General features: G+C 35.3%; 2 protein-coding genes across 2 annotated transcripts; both read left to right on the top strand.

The window, feature by feature from the left end:
* Window positions 1-450: 450 nt before the first annotated feature.
* LOC116182589 (ferrochelatase, mitochondrial-like) lies at window positions 451-1,950 on the top strand. Its single transcript, XM_031503127.1, has one exon. It carries the CDS (start codon window positions 518-520, stop codon window positions 1,667-1,669), a length of 1,152 nt encoding a protein of 383 aa, XP_031358987.1. The 5' UTR covers window positions 451-517; the 3' UTR covers window positions 1,670-1,950.
* Window positions 1,951-8,283: 6,333 nt separating this feature from the next.
* LOC116182586 (transmembrane emp24 domain-containing protein 5-like) lies at window positions 8,284-8,997 on the top strand. Its single transcript, XM_031503125.1, has one exon. It carries the CDS (start codon window positions 8,284-8,286, stop codon window positions 8,995-8,997), a length of 714 nt encoding a protein of 237 aa, XP_031358985.1.
* The last annotated feature ends 5,940 nt before the right edge of the window (window positions 8,998-14,937 follow it).

The following is a 14,937-nucleotide window of genomic DNA, read 5'->3' as shown; positions in this document are numbered from 1 at the left end:
TGTAACAAGCCAATTGAAAATGGGTCAAATCCAATTATGATACCGTGGGGTCACACCGAGGTGATCTGCCCCTTTTTGTTATTTGAAGCAAGTGGGAATGAACAACTTGAATCTAGTTTGACCTAATGAAGATGTTTGTTACAGCATTAAATTCGCGATCTGGAACTTCTCGTTCTTCCGAACGACTTTCGTCTCACAACAAAACAGCAAAAATGTTCATTGAGTTAAATAAAAGTACCTATAAGTACCTATAAACGTGATGGCGAAATATCTAGGTATGCTGATGTGTTTTATTTAATACACCAAAATATATAATTATTTAACAAGCGTTTTTGTTTTCAAACACCCATAAAATCCAAATAAGATTTATGGAATATTTTAAAAAAACATAAATTACTGGTAATTTTTAAAAAATGTTGACACGAGACGTCGGCAACTCCGCACTTAAGCATTTAGCAACAGTGTTATCTCCGTTATAACATAACCTAACCTCTATGTTCATGAAATTTGTTTAATCATGATTTCCTGCACAAATAAACTTCTTTATGTAAGAAGTTTGCTTCAAATACGAAAATTGCATACAAAGAGTGCGAAGACTGCTGTTGTCATGCTTAACATGGGCGGACCGCATTCATTGGACGAAGTGCCTAGTTTTCTGCATAAAATCATGACTGATCGCGATATGATACAATTTCCGATCATGCAAGACCGTTTAGGGCCATGGATTGCAAAAAGACGAACCCCAGAGGTTCAGAAAAAGTATGCGGAGATTGGCGGTGGTTCACCTATTTATAAGTGGACTCAAAAACAGGGCGAACTGCTTTGCAAAAAATTAGATACGTTATCACCTTCGACTGCTCCTCATCAATATTATATAGCATTTCGGTACACAACTCCGTCAACTGAAGATGCATTTTCATCACTAGAGAAAGACGGAGTGGAACGTGTCATTGTTTTTTCACAATATCCTCAGTACAGCTGTGCGACATCGGGTTCCAGCTTCAACGAGATTTTTAAACTTTTTAAGAAAAGAGACTTTCCAAAATCTTTAAAATTTAGTGTGATCGACCGGTGGTCTGCACAGCCTTTGTTAGCAAAAACATTTGCAGACTTAATCATTAAAGAATTACAAAAATTGCCCGAAGATAAACGAAAAGAAGCATTAATTTTATTCAGCGCCCATTCTTTACCACTAGCCGCTGTTAATAGAGGCGATTCTTATCCTTCGGAAGTTGGCACAACGGTTCAACTCGTTATGCAAGAATTAAATTACTGTAATCCTTATCAATTGGTTTGGCAATCTAAAGTAGGTCCGCTACCATGGTTGGGTCCATTCACAGATGAGGCGTTAAAGGGATACGTTGCGCAAGGGAAAAAAACCTTTCTGTTAGTACCAATTGCCTTTGTGAACGAGCACATAGAAACTTTGCACGAATTGGACATTGAATATTGTAAGGACCTGGCCAAAGAGATCAATAACCCTACGATTTTAAGAGTGCCCGCTCCAAATGATCATCCTATGTTCATCGAAGCTCTTGCTAATGTAGTGAAATCACATTTAGATAGTAACCGCAGTGTGAGTGAAAAATTTTTAAACAGGTGTCCTCATTGTGTTAATATCAATTGTTTGCATAGCAAGCAGTGGTATTCAAAAGTATGTAACATTTAAATGTAATCAATCACTTATGGCCGTATGCACTGACAAATTTAAGCGAGGCTTAGCGTAAGCGTAGCTTATAATCCCTGGCAACGATTATTGCTACAATGGTTGTCATGGATTTTTAAATTTGTCAGTGCATACAGCCATTAGGGTTTAGGGAGTAATAATTAAATACAGGAATGGCAATTATACTAGGTGTTTATGGATATTTTTTACATGACTGTAGGTATACAATATCAATTCTGAATCTGGCACAGAATGAAGCAACAAGTAGTAAATGTTAAATCTTTTTCATTGTGAATTTTTTCTTCCTCACTTTAACATATTTGAAGAGTACATTTTTAAACAAACCCCTTCCATTTCTCCATATTTTCCTTAATGGTCTTTTTAGTGCATTTCAATCACAATTGCACTAATTAAGTCTGTCTTTACCATGGCGCGTGTTCTCTTTAACTGGTCTTAAACTGGTCAAGCAACAGTGTAGACCCTCGCCAGGTATAAATAGCCTCCTTATGACCTCATATAGGTACTGGTGATGTAGAATTCTCTTGGGTAGAGAATAAATAGCATTTCAGCAAAAGATATTATTTTTTGTTAGGTTTTTTAAGATCTGATGTACATATCACAATGGAGAGTGGAGAAAGATAAAGCTAGAAAACTGGACTATGTATTGACCTTGGGTCCATTTTGCATTGGGAAGTTACTATCTTGGTCTGTTTGGTACATAAACCACAATAGTTTTAGAAGTGATACTTTTTTTCATGAAATTGAGTTTGATTCATGAGGCCAAAGCCCGAGTTAAACATGCAAATTCCTAAAGAAAGACTCAACTTTCAAATTTGTTTGCATAGTGATCCTAAAACCGATAACTGAATAATTATCATAGTTATCATAGACATTCACGATTTAACTGTCACTCAAAAATGGATGCGATTGTTCATAGACAGGGCTAAACGCCATGGAAACGCATAGTAAAAATCGTTCAAAAAAGTACCACTTTCCATACGATTTGTTGACAAAATAAAGTCTTTATAGTTTAGTAAACTTAAATTAATCATAACGCAGAAGTACAGAGAATTATTTATATCGGGTGATCAAAAAGAACTGCAGACAGTTTAAATTGGGCGCTTTAAGTTTTTAATATTTTTTACTTAAGGAATTGGCAACCATGTTTAGAAGGTAGTTTATTTATGCATTAGTGATTAAATTCATCCACCACTGCTTTTACATACATATATGACATTTGGTATGTTACCAACGTTATAAATGTTTAGTTTTACGGAAAATTCAAATTGTCCGCACTACTTTTCGATCACCCGGTATCGAAATTAATATCCTAATTAAAAAGCGATGCGTTTTCTAAAACTAACAAAAAAATAATTGACAATCCTTTTTTTCCTAGCAACAGCGCGCTAGATTTTTCGACTTAATTAAAATTTAAATTGAGCACATAATATTCTTGCACCGAGATTGTTGGGAAAAAGACCAAGAACATTATCCTATCTTAATGACCAAGACATTTAATTTAATTTAATGCCTTTTTAGCGACCACATTGATTTTGATCAAAATATCTCAAAATCGTTATTTGTACTGTACGCTAAGATCGTTGGGGAAGAGACTAAGTAGTGCATTATCTCAATGCCCATTACATGAATTTGATGCATTTTTGTTGATTATAATATGTATATTGTAAAATTAGAATAAATGGTCATTAAAAACGTGATGGTAATGGTAATACTGACGATATTTCGTTGTAACGGTTTATTAGTGCTCTAAAGCATCGGTATTTTTTTGTTATCTCTTTTGCTTTTAGAGGGAAATCCGGTTTGTAGGTATAGTACATATTATGTTACCCCTAAAATTTTGTTGAGAAGTGTTGGTGTTAAAGACATCATTGATTTAACATTATAGTGGTTACTGGATATTATTAACGATCCTCGAGATCGTGTATAATTTCTGTCTGTCTGTCCGTGTGCACGATAACTTTGTGTAGAAACGTCCGATCGCTTTGAAAACTGATACACAACTTCTTCAGGATATAAGAAAGGGAGCTATTGTTTTTCAGCTACGTAGACTAACGGGCCAAAAGCCCAAACCTCAAAAAAGGGTTTCTTTTATAATTCTTGTTACAAAGAACATATGAATGTTCGATTTTCGGTGTTAGTAAATAATTAAATATTCCGTAAACCTCAGGTACCTAACTATGCAGATGAAAAAAAATTGCGCATGTGCAGCCCAACTTTTGTATTTGCGCAATGGCAATTTTTTTATTTGTTAAGATATTTAAATGAAATTTTTTATGTAGGCACCTCACATAAAAGTAAAACTGATGCCGATCAAAAAATTTGTTTTGCGCATGTGCAATTAGATTTTTTGATATCTCCGTTAGTTTATTTTATGAACCGAATTGCATGAAATTTTATATGTAGGCACCTCAAATAAAAGTAAAATCATGCCGAATCAAATAAATTGTTTTGCGCATGCGCAATTTCAAATTTTTTATTTGTTCGGATATTTAAATAAAATTTTGTGTGTACCTATACGGACCTCGAATACAAATAAAACTAATGCCGATTCAAAAATTGCTTTTACAAGCTATACTGATCTGGTGGGACAGAATCAATCCCTTAAGATGTGTTGTAAAAATGATGTATGTGCGAAGATCAAGAGGATCGTTCGGTATTCAGTTACATCAGATTTTTGTATCAAAAATCATTAAAAAACATTTCAGGAAATCCATGTTTAATTTATATGTATAGTGGCGTGCGGCTACCGAGGCGTCTACAGAACTAAGAGGGCCCGAGGGTCGCTCTGTTTAATGGAAGGAACTATATTTAGAATGAACTTTTTTAAAAATGAGAACATATTTTAACAACATATGTTCAAAGAAGTAAAATTATGAAATTAATTAACAAACCATTTTCCTCAATTTGAGTTTTGTTCTTAAATTTGATTATGTAATATAATAAGTTTGTTGCTATATCACAAAAAGTGTACTCTCTTTAAATATATGCTGTAATGAAAACTAGTGGTTGCTAGTACCTCTTCTGACCATGCAGAAGTGCGCCATTGATCACAAACTGAAGGTATGTAGGTTGGTAGCGAACCGTTTATATTTGTGGATACTATAAAAAGCCTCTTTTAAAAAACTGTTGTTTTGAAGATATTCAGTGTTCCAGACTAAATTTCCACCCTTAACTAGGTAAGTAAAACAAGTATAAATTGTGCACAACTCTAGTGCAGATAAAGCGCATTTTTTAAACCGAAATAGCTTTTGTTTTGTCATCACCAATGGATATATTTCTGGCGGACGTCTCAGTCGCCCTTTGTGAGTACCCTATTCCGACAATCCGTTCTTGAGGTATAAGGGAATATACCCGATCACGATAAGAGGTCGAGGAGGAGGGCTATAGTTAGTAGAAATTAATTCCTTTCGTTGAGACCTTTCATTAGGGTACCATGAAGGCTAAAACTAGTTCCACTCCCCAGGGCAGTAGTTGGTAGAAAACGGTTCCTTTCGTTGAGACCTTTAATTAGAATACAATGAGAGATTAAATTAAAGTAAAAGTTATGCACGTTTCACTTTCAAAAACAGCATTTCAGGAAATAATTCGTGGGGGGGGGGAGGGGCCCTCTTAGGCAGCGAAATTTGATGGCCGTCTGGCACACCTTCAAGGTATAGGCTACCTACTGCAAAAATTCCAGGACTCTAAGACCATTCCCCTAGAAGTAGTTCAAAACGGTAGAAGTGGGTCCGGACGGACAAACGCATACAATAGCACATTTCCTTAATTCTTAAACAAGTTAAAAAGTAATCGTAAACGATTTACATAAAGCGCATTTCCACTTGCATTCATTTCCCATTTGTAAGATGCGACTTCTGTTAAAATCCATTTTTAACGTGCTACTTCAATTTCAGTTTATGTGAAGAATTTTATTTCAATGCTTTTCTAAATAAGAAAGTTGGAACTGCGCATGCGCAAACCTAAATTTTAAAACTAATGTTAGATTTTCCTTTGTTCCAAGCGCCTAAGTATCAAATTTCACTTAAATGGTTCCATAGATAAAAAAGTTGGCACTGCGCATGTGCAAAATAAAATTTTGAAACTGGCGCTAGATTTTCTTTTATTCCAAGTGCATATGTATCACATTTCATTTAAATTCTTCCATAAATAAAAAAGTTGGCACTGCGCATGCGCAAAACCAAATTTTGAAATTGGCGTTTGATTTTCCTTTATCCCAAGTGGCTATGTATCAAATTTCGTTTAAATTCTTCCATAAATAAAAAAGTTGGCACTGCGCATGCGCAAAACCAAATTTTGAAATTTGCGTTTGATTTTCCTTTATCCCAAGTGCCTATGTATCAAATTTCGTTTAAATTCTTCCATAAATAAAAAAGTTGGCACTGCGCATGCGCAAAACCAAAATTTGAAATTGGCGTTTGATTTTCCTTTATTCCAAGTGCCTATGTATCAAATTTCATTCAAATACTTTTATAAGTAAAAAAAGTTTGCAATTCGGTTTATAAATGGTCGAGATGCGAAAAGGGCACTGTGAATTTTGAATCGATTCGATTCAACTTTTTGCATTGCGTATTATATGGCTAAAGCTATGCCCATATTGAATTTCATGCAATTCAGTTCATAACTAACGGAGATGTAAAAGCGATTGAACATTTCTAAACAAAGTTATCGTTCACACGGACAGATAGATGGACAGACAGACAAAGGAACAGACGGACAGACCAACAGGCAGACGACAGATAGTAATGCAAAATTATAAACGATCTCTAGGATCGTTAATAAACGGCAAAAGTGTAAAATTATGGAACATGTAAAAAACGGTTTTTTGTTTTTTTTTACAATAACTTTTTTAGCAATAACCGCAGAAAAAATTCCTTCCTTGGTACAAGACTCGACACCATAACGAACCAAACAGCGCAAAAAGTAGAACAATAGCTCTTAAGATAAAGAACTAGTAGCGTCGCAAAACGAGCGGACGGACGGACGGACGGACAAAGTGGCCACAATAGCGCATTTTTTTTTTATTTTTGTGGAAATGCGCTAAAAATATCGACATAAGCTTTTTTCCTTCATCAACTTAACAACTTGCCCCCTTTGCCCAAAATGTGCGGTCACTAAATATTGATTTAGGTGTATATCAACCGCCCACAAAAAAAACATTTGTTGCAATAATCTCGCAAGTATTGCGTCTTTAAAGGGTACCGCTCACTAGAGCGAAGTGAGCGGTACAAGGATCCCGAAATACCGGAATCCCGCAGAATTTTTGCGAGATTAATCCCGTACGTAAATACAGAGCGAGATCCCGCGGGATTGAGGAATTTGTCGACCAAGGGGACGACTGTTTTTTTGCAAAATAATTGTTAAACTTTTTCGTTTGAAATTTATTATGATTTTCGAGGCACTTTAAAAGTTCACCTTTTTTTGCTTTACAGGTAAGGTTTTTTTGAGTTCTAAGTTAGGCTGAAGGTACTTTTTTGTTGAATATTGTGATAATTAGCGATTTATTTTACTACAGAAGTTAACGGCACAAAATTCCGTGGGATTAACACCTAACGATCCCGCAAATACCGGGATTGAGATTTTGCTGCGGGATTGCATTCCCTAGTCCTGGTATAACAAAGAAATGGAATTCGAAACAGAACGATAATAAATATAGCGGGTTATATACGACACATTTGAAGCAAGCATTTTTGCTTAGAAAAGATATCAGTTTCAGGGGATGATTTATTGGGATTTAAGTTGAACTGCATTTGTATGTCATATCTTGTCATTGTGCGCGGTAAACTTTGCGACTACCAGTTTCGTCATCTTATATTTAAATGTCACTTAATTAATTACATACAGGGTGTCACATATCTCTTGAGACAGTCGATTATTGCGGAAACTAGCGGGGTTATAAGAAATGATTTATATAAAATATTCTTCATATTATGCTATGCACTTTTTCACGTAACTGTCCCTTAAGGGTGAAATGTAGGGCAACTTAATTTTTTCTAATAGAAACCTATACTTTTTTGTGATATTTTGTTTTTTCCCTACGCTTACGATTTTTGGAAGATCATCTTCCAAAAGCGTGATTTTTGGTTTGAGCTAGGAAGGTGTTGTGTTACGAATTTGGCACATTTTTTTTAAACACAACGTAGCTAGAGTAAGGGGTCCTACTTTCTTCGTTACTCATACACAGGTTAGGTAGTTTTGTCTGTAAATGCTGTGGTGTTCATTTAGATGGATTTTAAATTTTCAGGGGCACTCGTCCAGAGTCATTGAATAAAAAATGTATTCAATGCCGAAGTGTACCTATGAGGTAGAGAAATGCTATAAACCCTTGACTTGGAAAAACATGAAAAAAACCTTGCCGAATTGAAAATGTGTGGGTAGATAGTGATGAAAACAAATCACGTTAAATGTTACACGTACGTATCTCACTTGAAAAAAAATTATCAATCTTTATATCAATTTTGAGATAAGCATATAGGTATGTACTTAATATATGTGTTCCTTTAACTAAATAGGACACATCATTGTTTTCATTTTCAAGACATGCTCTAAAAAGAAAACACCGGATTAATAAGAGCTAAACTGTGATAAATCAAGTTAATATGGTACACATTTCTTTACAGTTATTTCTGGCTACCTTTTGGTTTAAAGAAGTCGCAAGTTTTTCGCGTGAGATATTCACGACTTATGTTGAACCCGGCAAAGAGGCGTGTTTCTACCAACATGCCCAAGTAGAAGATATAGTAAACTTATTCTACCATGTGATTGATGGTGGAGACAACGGTTTACTAGATATATCATTAAAAGTAGCTGAACCAGGAGGAAATACGGTATATAACTATGAAAAAAAATTGGAAAACAATATCGAGATAGTGGCTCTACAATCAGGTGACTACAAACTTTGCTTGGATAACCGTTTTAGTTATATAAATGTAAAAAAGGTATTTTTTGATCTAACCATAAGAAGAAATAGCACTATCAAGAATCGCATCAGTTGGAGTGATGATGAGAATCCAGTGACAGGAGTACCGGATAAAGAGATCTACGACGTAAAAGTTAAACATATTAGTGATATTACCCAAAGGCTATTTGAGCAATTAAATGAAATCGTAGAATGGCAACACCACCTTGGCGCAACGATGTCCAGCGATATACATGTGCAAATAGCACATCGTAATTTAGTTGATCAAGTTTCAATTAGGAATATTATACTTATAGCAATAATTGGAATTATACAAGTTGTTACAATTAGAAGCCTCTTTGGCAATCCACCAAATGTTTTTAAGTTTTGGAAACGCTACCAAGACAAAAAATAGGTATCTAAACAAATAAAGTACCTACTCAATTAGATTTAGTTGATTTGTATTTTTAGAATTTTTTTGCAAATTTAAGACTTTGTTGCTGGAACATTTGTAAAGATTTGTAAATTTGTAAAGATCTACGAATAAAGAAAAGATAGAAGCGCATTTCGTTTGCACATCACTTGCTTTCTTTCTGAGCCCATAGAATAGACTAAGTATAATCAAACAAGTAAAAAGGTTTTCGCCCTAAGGCGAGAACTTCAGCGCATTTTTCATGAATGATCAGTACCTACTTCCCAAAAGGCCATAGATATGTGCGCTGTGATTTTCTTTACTAGAGGTATATATGGTTAAAATAAATAAAAAAGTTGGCGTCGCGCGATGAGCACAGTTAATTTATGCTATAGGTATGCGATGTTTGTTTTACTAGAAGCGTTGGCATTTTGCAGTCTGCGCATGCGTGGATTTGATTTTTACTACATGTGATATGTTTTTCTTTACTAGAAGCATCTATGGTTAAAATTTCAAAGAAATATTGATAAATAAAGAAGTTTGCACTATCTAATTTTTGCAATATCAGTTATGTTTCTCTTTAACAGAAGCATCTGTGATTAAAATTTCAAAAAGATATCTCGATAAATAACAGTTTATATTGCTCATCCTGCGCATGCGCGCATTAATCTGATGTTAACAATATGCGATAAGTTTGCTTACACTAATGCCCGTTTGCACCGACAAATTTAAGTGGACCTTAACTTAAGCGTAGCTTAAACTCCATGGCAACGATTATTGAGGCAATGGTTGCCATGGATTTTAAGCTACGTTTAAGCTAAGCTCGGCTTAAATTTGTCGGTGCAAACGGGCATAAAAGCAACTTTGGTTAAAATTTCAAAGAAATATCTCCATAAATAAGAAAGTTGCCATTGTGCAGTCTGCGCATGCGCATAACTGATTTTTACTATATGCGGTATATTTGCCTTCACCAGAAGTATTTATGGTTAAAATTTCAACAAAATATATGATTAAATACGGAAGTTGACATTGCGCAGTTTAATTGTCAAGATTTCGTAGGCTCAGGTGCTAGAGCTTTTACGTTATTTAGTATAGGCAAAATGACGTTTTTGGCAGATAACCTGCGCGTTGTGTAACGTAAGTGATACATCACAGTCAAGGTGAATTCACAACGGTGGCGGCACTCCGACTGTTATTATGGGAAGCGCGTGTACCAAATCCTTAGAAAAGGAAATAGTGAGGAGTGATAATAATGATCGTAAAGTGAAGCCCACATTTGTTTGTTATTTCACCGAAAACTAACCTATAATTTATACCTGTGAAACGATATACTTTCGTGTTTTTTTTGGCTATCACTTCCGTGCACTACAATGTACCATTGTCCAATAATGTTTTTAATCGCACATTTCGAGACTTAAGGATCACATATAATCACGAAAATAAAAAATTAAACAAACTTTGGCTCCGAAAATATGGCCGCCCCAGGTTTCAACGCGCAGCATTGCCTTTGATAGGATTATTATCAGTCCCCTTTCTTTAAAAGTCTAAGACCAAATCTGCCCTCGTATGCATATTGCCTACCTTACTGTGTTATTGTAACTTAATACGATGGGAATATCATAATATAATAATTTTATTTTTGTTTTGCGTTTATGTCTTCTTCAGTTTTCAATGGGCCGATACAATTTTAAATTTTTTTATGGAATCTTTCATCCTTTCTCTTTTATGCGCATCCTCTAATTTGCATTTTTCTGTATTGTTTACATGTAAAAATCATTCGAATTGTGATAAAACTGTAAAATGTGAATTACTTCTTGTGTACCTACTCGTCTTTCACAGCCTACTGGTTTGATGATACGCAAAAAATAATGTTTTAAGGATGAGCGTCGGCAGAATTTGGATTGGTTCTATTTTATGCATTGGTTTTGCAAATTAATGTGAAACCTAATTTGCAAATTCGTTTTTAAATCGTTGAATTATGTTTTGAATTAAATAAGTTAAAGAAAGACACCGTCCGTATTACCATTTGGACAAGGCGAAGTTCCACCTTGGATGATCCCGAAAATGAAAACCTTAAAACTGGCGGAATACGTTAAAGAGGATACCCCATTAACAATATACAGAAGCAACTTTCTTGCCTTTATGGAGCATCGGGACTCAACCATCATCTACACTGATGGATCACGCACAGCATGGCCTAATAAGAATTATTACGCCATGACGCACAGAATCAGAAGTAGGATGCGCTGTATCCGTGGACTACACGTCACACGAGTGGACACTTCCGCCTATGACAACTGTATACGGAGCAGAACTGTATACATTGTGGCAGGCTCTGCTGTATTGTCTAATAAATAGAGGACACATGTTTCTGATTGTTTGCGATAGCCTCAGTGTTATGGCCGGGATACGGGCCATTTTTCCCCGTGATCCTCTTATTCTGAGAATCCAAGCAATGTACACAACTGTGACGAAGTCCGGTAAGGTAGTGGAATTTGCGTGGATACCCAGTCATGTAGGAATACAAGGAAATGAACTGGTTGATGCGGCAGCAAAACGTGCAACAAGAGGAACCCGAGTAGACGTCCAGGACCTAAGACCCACGGATCTTAAAGCAGCCCTGAGGCTGGCCGTGGGAAGGACGGCGGAATGGATTCCGCCACTTAAGCTGGATTCACATGCATACGCAATCCGACGATACTGTAATCCGAAAGGCGAATGATTGGTCAACAATTTCAAATTTGCTTGACATTTGAAATTGTTGATCAATCATACGTCTTTCGGATTACAGTATCATCGGATTTCGTATTCATGTGAATCCAGCTTTAAGCTAACACGAACTGAACGCGTGAAAATACAAAGGCTGCGGATAGGACATACTGGACTCACCCACGCTTATATACTTCGCGGAGAACCTCCTCCGACGTGTCATTGTGGTGAACGGATAACGGTCGTCCATATCGTATGTACGTGTCCAAATTTTGTCCAAACAAGAACAGCGTTGCAAATATCACCAGACCTACAGGAGAACTTGCGGGAGTAGGAGAGTGCTAGATTTTCTGAAAGGAAATAACTTATTCAACATGATTTAACTAACATATTACACATACCTAGAGTAGTGATGATTGGCGATGGCGGTATAAGTAAAAAAAAAGGCCAATGACCAAGGATGTCGACGCCTTGGAGGGGAAAAAAAGAGACCCTGTAACTTGTTAGCAGTAAATATTGAATTGCGTACAAAAGGCGATAGGGAATTCGCAATGATGCCTGCTTCGTTTGGATATGCAAGACTTTGGTCTACTGGGGAACCGGGCACAGCTTATAACAAAATATTCATTACTCAGATAAAAAAAGAAGTATTACCGCAGATTATGTTACGCCGTAATGGTGCGTTTTCACACTCATGCAATTTGCGTAAATTGAATTGTGCATGCCAATTTGTGCAAATTCACTGAACTCATGCATCCATTTTCACGGTTCAAGTTTGGTGCACAAATTTGTCTACAGTACAGTTCAGATTATCATTGTAAACGATGGACTACGAAGAGGAATTAATAGCAATAGTTGGTGTTTGTTTAATTAAAAAGTTCAAAGTGCTAAAAGACAAAAAAGAAGAAGATCGCAGAAGACAAGGAAAGGATTTATAAAGCTCAATAACCTGTATCACGAACTCTTTTTCTTTCTTTGACATTATTATCACAAACAAAACAACGTACAACAAACCATGTGCACTCGGAACAACAATTCTGTTTTCACCCTCTACGCATGCGTCCAATTGGTGTGTCGTTACACGTTCATGCATTTGCATCAACCACATGCAAAATATCTGACCATCCAGATTTTACTCAAACCAAATTTTCTGGCTTGCGCAAGTAAATAATTTTCGTTTTCATGCACCAATTTACTTGCACAAATTGGCATGCACAAGTCAATTTGCGCAAATTGCATGAGCGTGAAAACGCACCAACGGTAATGAGAAAGTAATATACATATACCGGGTGAATATTCCAAAGCCGAACCGATATTCCATATGTCGATTTTTGATGTGTCCATTTATCTGTGTTGAATACATATTATGATTTCAAGTGAGTACAGAAATTCATATTTAAAACGTGATTTCGTCTACATTTAAACGTCTGTTACTCTCTATGTCTGTAAGTGCATTATATAAACTATCTACACATAAAAGCGTTCCTTTATTTGAATACAATTTTTAATTCTCACATCGCTACATGTCCATTAGCCTACAGAACGGTCATCTTTCTTAAAATACAACATCCAAGATAGCGTACCTACATATGAAACGAAAAATATTTTGTTAAACTGTAACATTTATTCTTCGCACATTTTGAGAAGTATGCAAAAAATGTATTGCACAGGTTCCCAGTTTTGAATATTTTTTAGAGCAAAACTTTCCACCACACTTCTCTTATTTTTTCCTAAGATTTCCACTTTTTATTGTTTTGTTATTGCAAAACTTTAATACTAAATGTCAATACAATTTCAAATTACTTAAACAGAAAAACCATACTAGGCATGTAAGTTGTTAGGATAAATCTTTGACGTAAAATACTGGCTACACCACTTACAGTTAGTGTGGTGAGGCACGAATATTTCCAAGCGAATTTCCGGTAATGCTCGCATTGCTAAGAACGAATATTCACCCACCGGAAATTTAAGCAAATAATTCTTGAGGACTTTACGAAACATTCTTCCGAACTTTCCAGTTTATACGTTTTTAATCGACCAACTTCCATTTTCATGAGATTACGCGAACGTTAATAAGTTTTCTTTAATTTGTGTGAATTTTTAGTTTGGTTTTGAAGGTACAGTATTTGTTATGGGCATGGCATATAAACTGAAACTGAAAAGATTTTTCTTTTTAATGCATGTTACATAAGCAATTCAAAACCTCAGATGAGTTTTATTGTAATTAAAAACATCAATTTATTAAAACATTGATTTGGTTTTCGTGTTGTAATTAGTATAGAATAGTCTGAATAGTATGGTATATTTTATAAAATATGGATATTGCCATAAATTTCCGAATATTCGCAAAGATAAATATATTACGCGAATTTTACACTACTTACAACTGTGTGATACTGCACTTCCGTTCTGATTGCACATTTGTATTTGTTTTGATGCAATGTAGCAAAGATCATACTACACTAGATAGCCAATGCAAGAGTTGTTTCGCGTTTAAGTAGTTCCATAAAAATATTTATAGGGGGCTTTCAAAATTAAGAACGTAACTGATTCATCCGAAGCCGTCTTCGTACGAGTTCGAATCACATCATAAATACAAAGAGTGATTATTGTCTAAACACGAGACACATAAACATGACCTACTGAACACTTCTCACTATCATTGGGATAAAATTACATTTGTAAGTGGGCGTCATTCAAGACGAGGTAGATTCTATTAGTCAGGACGTTACAATGAAAGAAATAATTTGAAAGTTGTACACAATATTCCCTTTGCTTTTTTTTAACCAGCGCTAACCAATACATTTTCCAGATTTTTGGATTAAATTAATAATTGCAAAAGCGTCTTTTTTCTTAGCATAATTTCTGAAAACTTTTAGTTTCACGTATCTACGATACTTTAGCAAATCTTCAAATATAATATCACATATTTAAATATGTATACTATAAATCTGTGATAATATGCACCTACTTATCCAGGCATATTTACATTGTAACCACTCATTTATCTAATTTAGATTTCTTGTAATTAAGCATTTTATGATTGGGATAAACGAGATATCCCGCTTAGCCTCCTACATAATAAAATTGTGTCCAGCTAAAGTGAGTCGGAACTAGAAGCGTCTGTGGTTAAAATTTCAAAGAAATATCTCCATAAATATGAAAGTTGCCATTGCGCAGTCTGCGCAAAATATGGAAAATACGAAACTGATCGAAATGGGCAAATATAGACCA

Source organism: Photinus pyralis, unplaced genomic scaffold (assembly GCF_008802855.1).
Source record: "Photinus pyralis isolate 1611_PpyrPB1 unplaced genomic scaffold, Ppyr1.3 Ppyr1.4_unclustered_Scaffold6073, whole genome shotgun sequence".
Taxonomy (NCBI): Eukaryota; Metazoa; Arthropoda; class Insecta; order Coleoptera; family Lampyridae; genus Photinus; species Photinus pyralis.
This window is presented reverse-complemented; position numbering and strand designations above follow the sequence as displayed.

Excerpts from the sequence above, each read along its gene's own strand:
- LOC116182589 (XM_031503127.1), top strand. The coding sequence starts at position 518 with ATGATTTCCTGCACAAATAAACTTCTTTATGTAAGAAGTTTGCTTCAA.
- LOC116182586 (XM_031503125.1), top strand. The coding sequence starts at position 8,284 with ATGGTACACATTTCTTTACAGTTATTTCTGGCTACCTTTTGGTTTAAA.